This window comes from Drosophila rhopaloa, unplaced genomic scaffold, assembly GCF_018152115.1.
Source record: "Drosophila rhopaloa isolate 14029-0021.01 unplaced genomic scaffold, ASM1815211v1 contig_167, whole genome shotgun sequence".
NCBI lineage: Eukaryota > Metazoa > Arthropoda > Insecta > Diptera > Drosophilidae > Drosophila > Drosophila rhopaloa.
This window is the reverse complement of record NW_025335047.1, coordinates 10,488,259-10,496,592: the sequence shown is the minus strand read 5'-3', so window position 1 is coordinate 10,496,592 and position 8,334 is coordinate 10,488,259. Positions and strand designations below refer to the sequence as shown.

General features: G+C 41.5%; 2 protein-coding genes across 4 annotated transcripts; one reads left to right on the top strand and one right to left on the bottom strand.

Annotated features, from left to right (window-relative positions):
- The first annotated feature begins 3,655 nt into the window (after window positions 1–3,655).
- Window positions 3,656–5,422, top strand: LOC108052085 (twist-related protein 1). Of its 3 annotated transcripts, none has more exons than XM_017134411.2 (5): window positions 3,656–3,824; window positions 4,386–4,576; window positions 4,639–4,879; window positions 5,005–5,216; window positions 5,272–5,422. In XM_017134411.2, exons 1-5 carry the CDS (start codon window positions 3,778–3,780, stop codon window positions 5,397–5,399), a joined length of 819 nt encoding a protein of 272 aa, XP_016989900.1. In that variant the 5' UTR covers window positions 3,656–3,777; the 3' UTR covers window positions 5,400–5,422. The 3 variants fall into 3 exon arrangements, with proteins under 3 accessions (XP_016989900.1, XP_016989899.1, XP_016989897.1); XM_017134410.2 differs by having other exon boundaries at window positions 4,639–4,894; XM_017134408.2 differs by having other exon boundaries at window positions 4,639–4,906.
- A 109-nt stretch (window positions 5,423–5,531) lies between these two features.
- Window positions 5,532–8,174, bottom strand: LOC108052084 (growth hormone-regulated TBC protein 1-A). Its single transcript, XM_017134407.2, has 4 exons — window positions 7,833–8,174; window positions 7,532–7,752; window positions 6,829–7,460; window positions 5,532–6,748 (listed from the first exon to the last, which is right to left on the bottom strand). Exons 2-4 carry the CDS (start codon window positions 7,558–7,560, stop codon window positions 6,417–6,419), a joined length of 993 nt encoding a protein of 330 aa, XP_016989896.1. The 5' UTR covers window positions 7,561–7,752; window positions 7,833–8,174; the 3' UTR covers window positions 5,532–6,416.
- Between the last annotated feature and the right edge of the window lie 160 nt (window positions 8,175–8,334).

The window sequence follows — 8,334 nt, the reverse complement described above, 5'->3', positions numbered from 1 at the left end:
CTGCAAAGCCATTTTTCCAAAATTCGAAAAGGGGTAACACTATAAAAATGATGAAAAATCGACTTAAAATTACAAATAAAACTGAGTATATAGTTTTTTAGAGAATTCAACCAGAATCATTTTGAAGTATGCCACTTTGAAATCGGATGTCGGTAACAAAAGTTATGGGCTTAGAAGTGCAGTTTTTAGACACATTTCTGCAAAGCCTTTTTTCCAAAATTCGAAAAGGGGTATAGAAAATGATGAAAAATCGACATAAAATTATAAATCAAACTGAGTATACAGTATTTTAGAGAATTCAACCACAATCATTTTGAAGTATGCCACTTTGAAATCGGATGTCGATAACAAAAGTTATGGGCTTAGAAGTGCAGTTTTTGGACACTTTGCAAAGTCATTTTTCCAAAATTCGAAACTATAAAAATGATGAAAAATTGACCCAAAATTACAAATCAAACTGAGTATATAGTTTTTTAGAGAATTCAACCACAATCATTTTGAAATATGCCACTTTGAAATCGGATGTCGGTAACAAAAGTTATGGGCTCAGAAGTGCAGGTTTTTGGTCACTTTTCTGCAAAGCCATTTTCCGACAATTTGGAAAGGGGTAACATCATTAAAAATGACGAAAAATCCGCCCAAAAATAAAAACCAAGATTTAAACCCAGATTTTAAGAGAATGAAGCCACGATCATTTAGAAGCATCCCAATTTAACATCGGATGTCTGTAAGAAAAGTTATGGGCTTTTATTATTAAATTTTTGAATAAGTTTGGTTGTGTTGAATTAAATCAATGCGGAATTGAATTTTTGCAGTTCTCTGATGCATTTGTACGGTAACCAATATTTAGACACTTAAACTTTCTAGTTCATATTGCGTGCCATGAGCCGAGTATTTGCCCCAAAAAGCACAGGAATAACCCCTGCATGGAAAGCTTCAGAGAAAACGCAGAAGACAATTTTCCAACCAATTTTCCGTTTTAAGCTCCATAAAAAGCTTTCAGTTTTCAAGTTGAAACTCACCTCAACCGCTGGCGCCAAGGATGTTTGCTTTTCCCAGGATACTGTGGCACGGCGAATCGGAGTACATGAAATGGCAGGGACTTAGCACGCATTAAACAACATCCGAATAAACAAACAATTTCGCAGACAATTGCGTCGAGACAGTTTGAAGCAGCCGCAGTGAATTGCGGTCGAAGGACGAAGGGTGGAATGGGATTATCCCTGCGGAAAAGTGCTCGCTGCTTTGCTTAGGTCGTGTGCCGCTACAGAGATTCACAGAATGGATTTGCTCTGGTTTGGATGCAAAGCGCTAATCGATATGTACCAGACAAGGGTCCTGCGTCCTGTCAGCCACTCCAACTGGGGTGGCCTGCGGTTGATGGCTGCGTTTGCAGCTCCTTGACACTATCAATCTGTTTTCTGTAGCTATCCAGTGTGTGAGAACCATTTGATTCAATTATGCCAACTGACTGATCTCAGATAATCTTGGGTTTTTCGCAAAAAAATCTTTGCAATATAAAGGCTTTCAGCTGAGGGAGTGCCAACATTGATTACGATTGCATCTTGATTTTAACGATTGGCAAATCTGCCTCCATTAATTACTACGTCAGCAGTATAAATGTTTTAATCAACTCGAAAATAAACAATTTGTAATCAGATTTCAAAGTACAAAGTTGCTTTGATTATAGTGGGTGGATTCAGATAGTTCTAAATTAGTTAAAGATAAGATTTAAAGATTCATTTGTTTTTCGGTGCTTATGTTTATAAACAGAAATACAATTTCAGATCATCATCAAAAGGCAAATGGAATTTGTCTTTCTTATTTAAGTGAGCCTGAGAATCAAGGTAGACAACCTATTTTAGCATATTCCCACAAAGTTTCCAACTCAATTAGCCACCTCACTTTAGGGTTACAATGGACTTCTCCAGTAATACTCTTATATGCAAATCAAATGGACTTTGGATATTTATTTTATTTATTTTTGGTTTTCCCACAGTCCGCGACTTACACTTCTTTCGGTGCACTCGTTTTGAAATGCGATAATTTAATTGTGGTGCGATGACAAGTCCACCTCACTGGGTAAGGGTTAGGATTAGGGTGAGGCTATGCAGGAAGTACCAGTCAATAGGGCGGTTTTCCTGCGGCAATTGCAAAAGTTAAATTAACAATCGTGTTTACATTGGTTGGTAACAAGATTTCACTTAAGGATGTCAGCTTTGTTCGCGGCACCACATTCCTATCTGCCGCTCAATCGGTTTGGACTCGAATTCTGCGCTGGATTCGGGCACTTACCCTCCATCAAACCTGATTACTGTCATCAGACCATGGAGTACTGGGTGCGAGGGGTGTGCGAAGTGTGCGCCGACGCGTGATACAAGCAAATTTGTCTGGTAATGAAAAGGTTTGCGCATCCGCCCTGACATATTGCCGGCTCTTTGTTCTCGGGATCGGACTGCTCGGGATTTTCGCGCCTCGGGTTAGGGCACGTGACCTGGTCGCCTGGATGGGCGGGGACTTCTCCGCCCTGACGTGGCTGACGTAGCTAATTTGAGAGCAAACCAAAACATCAAATAAACATAATTCAATTTCAACAATTGCCCCGTGACGTCTGTTGACAGAGACCGCGGCTTCGAGTGGTTCCTGATCCCGTTTCTGGTTTTGGTTAGGTTAAATGATCCGTAAAATGTAGTGACCAGCTCTATCTGCCTTGGATCTAATTGCCCTGGTTCTGCATTGTTGTCATCCCGTGGGAATAAAACTCCAGCAAAGTCAGATCAACAGGTCCCTGGACCCCTATATCGTACTCCCATTACTGGCAGACTTCGCGACCGGATTTCATTGAGAGCCTAGACAGCCATATGTCTGCAAAAATTAAAATAACCTTTAAGAAGGGTACGATAGGGTTATCTGGGGTAGGGCTTGGCAGGTCCCCCATCTTTCGAATATTACTTTTGTACTCCCACATCACCAAAGTGGTGGACACAAACATGGCGGCTTCCTGCTGTGCGAAATATAATGGCAGAATGTCAAAAACAGGTGAAGGAAGCTCAAAGAGAATTCTGGAGCAGAAGCAAAAACTGAAGGGGAGTGGCTGAAATTGTGATTTCTCAGTAAGGGAGACTTAAAGATACCCTCCAATTAGCAAGGATATATAAGATTATATATAATGAAAGATGTGCATTTATAACTGGAAATTCGTTATTTAAATTGAAGTTAAGTTTACTTTATAATCTTAAAAAAATACAACAAAATGCTTATTAAATAACTAAATTTATTGGAAATTAAAATAAATAAAGATGACTCAAGGCCACTTACATCTTTTTAGATTGGTTATTCCGAGCATTTATTTTATCTCAATATTAGGCTCCATATCTAAGTAACCCGACACATCGATTATCATAATTAACTCCAAGTCCAGATCTACTAACAGCAATCGAAGGACAGTCAGAGGCGAATAAGTCCAACGAATTTCCCACAGCATCCGTGCTTTCACTTGGGCAAACACCCTGTACTTGGCAAGCTCCGCCCATCGAGTTGAGGGCGCAAGGCGACTGGCTGCAAGGACACTTAGGGGTTGTTGAGGTCCTGGCCAGAGTTGTGGCATTTCCAATTGGATCCGTGGCACTATAAAAGGCTCGCAATTCCCGGGAGATGGACTCATTAAAGTTTTTAACTTATTGGACAACGGAAGTGCGTGAAGGTGTCGGGAAAATCAGAAATAGTTAACATTTAAAAATACAGAATAGTAATCTTTAGTGAAAAGAATTGAAAAAAATGTCGCGAAACCAATTGCCAGACTCATCCTCCTCGCCACCCATAAGGTACGGTGGTTCTGCATATTACTTTAAATAATATATTATATATTTAATAATTCGGAGATTAAAATGCGACATGCGTAACACTGTTTCCTTGATCTAAACATTTGGAACTCAATTTTATTAGTGTTAAATGTTCGAACAACATTGATTATATAATTGTAAAACATTATATTAATTAAAATTAATATAAACATAAGAAGCTAATATCATCATTATACAGAAGTGCGGCCACGCCCTAAAATTTGATTGAGTTTTGTATGTGCCGACGGTAACTTGACTCACTGCAGTGAGTAAAAAATAAGTAACAATGAGTTTTTGAATAAAAAACTAATTGTAAATATTAATTTTTAAATTTTTTAAATAAATAAACGTATGCTAAATTCATTTTGTAAGACAAAGTACATATCAGAGACATGAATTTCCCATTAGGTGACTACAATTTAAAATGATTTGCAAAAGTCTAAGATTAATTAGAATTTATTAATATTCGTTTTAGATTAAAATTAATTTATTTAAAACAACGTTTTGCTTTCATTATAACACCATTATTAATCCTCCCTTTAGTCATTTACCCTTTCACAACTTTGACGACGATCTGATTAATGATCTGCCTTCCTGCATTTATGCGGGTCAACATCAGGGCGGTAGCGCCACCGGGGGAGGGGGCGGAGGGTCAGGAGGTGGCAACACCGGGCTGCGACTCAGCTCGAATAATCTGCGCCACATCCAACAGCATTATATGCAGCACGGCGGAGGTATAAAGAAAAGGATATATATTTTCCATTAAATCTACATCATTACAATTTAATATTACCAGATAACCTCCTGGACTCCTCAACCAATCCCATGGGGGTGCACAATTCTGGGGGTGGAGCACCTTTGATGTGCAACAGTCCCAGTGCAAGCAGCAGCGGCGGAGGCGCCAACGGAGGATCAGCCACTCCAGGCGGAGCAGTTGGTCCCAATCCTGGGTACGGATCCGTGGGGGCCACAGCGGCGTCAAGCTACAAAATGCAGCGACAGGCGGCCAATGTGCGGGAAAGGAAACGCATCCAGAGGTCCGCCCCAACTGGGTACACCAAATGGTCTTTTCCATTTTACAACTTCCTAAACCCCGAAGAATAATTTGGATTTTGTAACTAACGAGCTTTTCTTTTTTTCGAATTTTCCTTGCGCTTTGCAGTAGTATCAATTCGGCCTTCGATGAGCTAAGGGTCCATGTGCCCACCTTTCCGTACGAAAAACGTCTGAGCAAGATCGACACTCTGCGCCTGGCCATTGCTTATATATCCCTGCTCCGAGAAGTGCTCCAAACTGACTATGATCCTTTGACCTATGTGGAGAAGTGTCTGCGCGGTGAGATCAAAGCGGATCGGGCCAATTGGAATACGAGTGGTGAGTAGAGGAGTTCTTCGGAATATCAATGGTCAATAAACTGTTTGCTTTGCAGATTTAACCGCTCGTCTTTCCTGGATCAACTGGGAGAACCTGGGGGTTCATCCGGGTAGGCGAACACTGCTGACATCGTTGGCTTTATCCTCGGAGCCACTTTGCGGGGCTCACTGTGGAATGCCATAAATATGATCTGAAAATTACAGGCTTAGCCTTTCGACTGCTAAAAGCACTTACCACTTAAACTGTAGATCCTAACCTAAAATACCAAAGTCTTCCCTTTATGGTATAGATCCCCCAATTAAGTTTAAGGCTGTATATATTTCTACAGTAACTAACAGTTAGCAATAGTGATTTATTTAAAAAGCATGCCGGCTGCAACAAATACAAAACCCATTAGCCATTGAAGCCCTCTTCCACGTAAGGAAATAGGTTTTGGGTTCAATGACTGACGGGATAATGCATTTACAAATCAATTCCTCAAATCATATTTCAGGATAAATCTTTTGTAAATAGTATTGAGTATTGGGCAACCGATTCGAGACAAATCGGTTGCGGCTAACACACGTTTTACAGGTAGTCAACTATGTAACAACTTTAAAAGCATTTATATATATAAAAGTAAATACAATTTTTAACTATTAGTAGACATTTACATAGCTTCCTGTCAAAGTACATATACTCAAAAATAAATACTTCTTTGATTAACAAGATAACTTAGAACAAAAATGGTTTGTTGTTGGGTGAACCGTGGGCTAAATGCGCTGCTGTTGGTTAGGCATATATATATATGTATGTTTATGCTCTATATAGTCTACATGCGGAAGATATTAACTATAAACTTTTGGCTACTACTTCTACTACAAAAGGTAGGTACACATTCAGTTAAACTAATCTGTTCTTTTCTGTTCCATTTTAAATTTCGCTTTGGTAACTCGATTTGATTTCGTTGGCTAATACACGAATTATTTTGCTCTTAACTACAATTGGGCTATAATGGTAATACAAATGCGCGCACATATAGGTACGTACTATATAGAAACGATTACATAATGCACACTCACAATCATGGACATAAAAACAATGACACGGGTGAACTACGCTTCTAATAATTGAATTTTTCGATTGCTTCTCCAATTTGTTTTTGGTTTTGTTGCTATTGTTTGATCCGTTGGTCATAAAGCCCTCATTCTTTCGGTCTTTTTAGGCCGGATTGAGCACGGCTACCTTGCGGAGGCTCTCCAGCTCGCTTCGCTTTAGGCGCATTCTGAACATGGCATCCACAAAGCCATGACAGTCCGTCACAATGCTGTCCTGGATCATGATGTCCCGGAATAAGTTGGCCAAGGCGGCTATGTCGTCGCAGGCCAGGATTTCGTTCTTGTGGGTGACGAACATGGCCAGGGCAGCACGGAAAACGATCTTATAGCCCTCAGAGAAGACGCAGTCCCAGATACGCAGCACCGTCTCCACGGGCAGCACCTCGGCAAAGATGCAGATGAACCATTTGCTGGCGATCACCGGATAGGGTAGTCCTACAGTTTTGCGGATTTATAAATGATTTAGTAACGTTAAATAACCCCACATTGCCTTAAATCAAATTTTGTAAACTTACCCAAGTTATCCACATGCCGGTTCACAGCGGGAATCCGCCGGATTACCAACTCCCGGAACACAGCCAGATCCCTAAGCAGATTGGCCATGTTATGTGAGTGGTACTGCGGCACGATGTTCTCCACGATATGCTTAAGCAGCCAAAAGGACTTCTCCTCGTCGTCGGTGACGATCAGAAGCAGGCCAGCTATGTAGTTGAGGCCCTGGCAGTAGCCCACATCCCGGTTGTGGTGGGCGTAGGCGATGAGGATGTTGTATAGGCGTTGCTTCTTCGTGTCGAAGTGAATATTGTCGGGGAAGGTTCGAGGTAGATCGATTGATATGGAATCGCTGATTTCCTTGTCGAAGGGCTCAGTACGAAGCAGTTTGCGAAAGAGATCCGGGGAGCGTCGCTGGGCGGCGGCGGCGCCAGATATTTTCATCCAGACGTCGGGACGGTACGGACCAGGTATGCCTTTTCGTATGTACCGCTTCAGCTTGGCGTCCACCTGGGTGAGATCGGTGTTCTGCTGAAGAATAGCCTCCCATTTCATGCGCCGTCGCGTCAGCGTTTTCAAATAGCCATCCATGAACTTGGAGTAGTTGTTATAGTCGAAGTGGTCGCCACGCTTGAAGCCATACTCATCCACATCGCTAACCAAGTGCGGTTAGATAGTGAAATTATTAAAAATGAGTGAAAATGCAAAATATAACTGGTTACTCACCTAAACTTTGAACTTGCGGTAGCATCCATATGAACTAATGACTAGACTTTCTATTGCTCACAATGAATAAGTGTGGTTTTGTTGTTCACTCGCCACAAAATCCTGTCAGCCGATCGACGTTCGTGGCATTGGCATGGTCCGAATAAATAGTTTTGGTATTCAAAGCACGTTTCTTGGTTACGTCGCTGCCTTGCTTCTGCAGCAACTGCAGCGGATTGAATCTGCGTTAAAAGTCAATAAACATTGCCTGTAACTTGGCCCTTCATTTATTTATAAGACAAGTTAGCCTTGCGAGCACTACCTTTGCCTACGATTCGTCCTTGAGCGGTGGGTGGCCTTTTGTGCGCGCCCACTCGATGTTGCTGCCTCTGCTGCTGAACTGATAACATTAACGGACCGACGACCAAAATGGGTGGGCGGCCGACACACAGGTGTGGTGGTGGTGTGCGTTGGCGGATGGGGGTGATCCGCTGGGCGCGCGCTTGCAGGTGGTCGATGGCAGTTTATCTAATAATAGTGATTTCATTGAAGATTACTGGTCCTCGTATCAGTGGGCTTAAGTTGGTTTATTTTTGTTTTTATTGCAAGGCGAACAAAAATTCGCGTCTTGTGACTGGTGAGACCAGCGGCAGGAACGCGGAAAACGCCACAAGACGAACCAGTTCCATTCTGCGATAATCGCTATGCGATATATCGATGTGCTAAATTAATGTACAAATATAAAGATGGCCTTTCTAGAAATTGAAATATTTGACAGTAACAAGTTCCATGTAAATAGTTTAATTTTTTTTAGTTTTCGGCCT

Coding starts and splice junctions, on each gene's coding strand:
- LOC108052085 (XM_017134408.2), top strand. CDS start 3,778: ATGTCGCGAAACCAATTGCCAGACTCATCCTCCTCGCCACCCATAAG. Junction 4,577..4,638: donor TTATATGCAGCACGGCGGAG/GTATAAAGAAAA, acceptor TAATATTACCAG/ATAACCTCCTGGACTCCTCA. Junction 4,907..5,004: donor CCAACTGGGTACACCAAATG/GTCTTTTCCATT, acceptor TGCGCTTTGCAG/TAGTATCAATTCGGCCTTCG.
- LOC108052084 (XM_017134407.2), bottom strand. CDS start 7,560: ATGGATGCTACCGCAAGTTCAAAGTTTAG. Junction 7,461..7,531: donor ACCGCAAGTTCAAAGTTTAG/GTGAGTAACCAG, acceptor GCACTTGGTTAG/CGATGTGGATGAGTATGGCT. Junction 6,749..6,828: donor CCGGCATGTGGATAACTTGG/GTAAGTTTACAA, acceptor GCAAAACTGTAG/GACTACCCTATCCGGTGATC.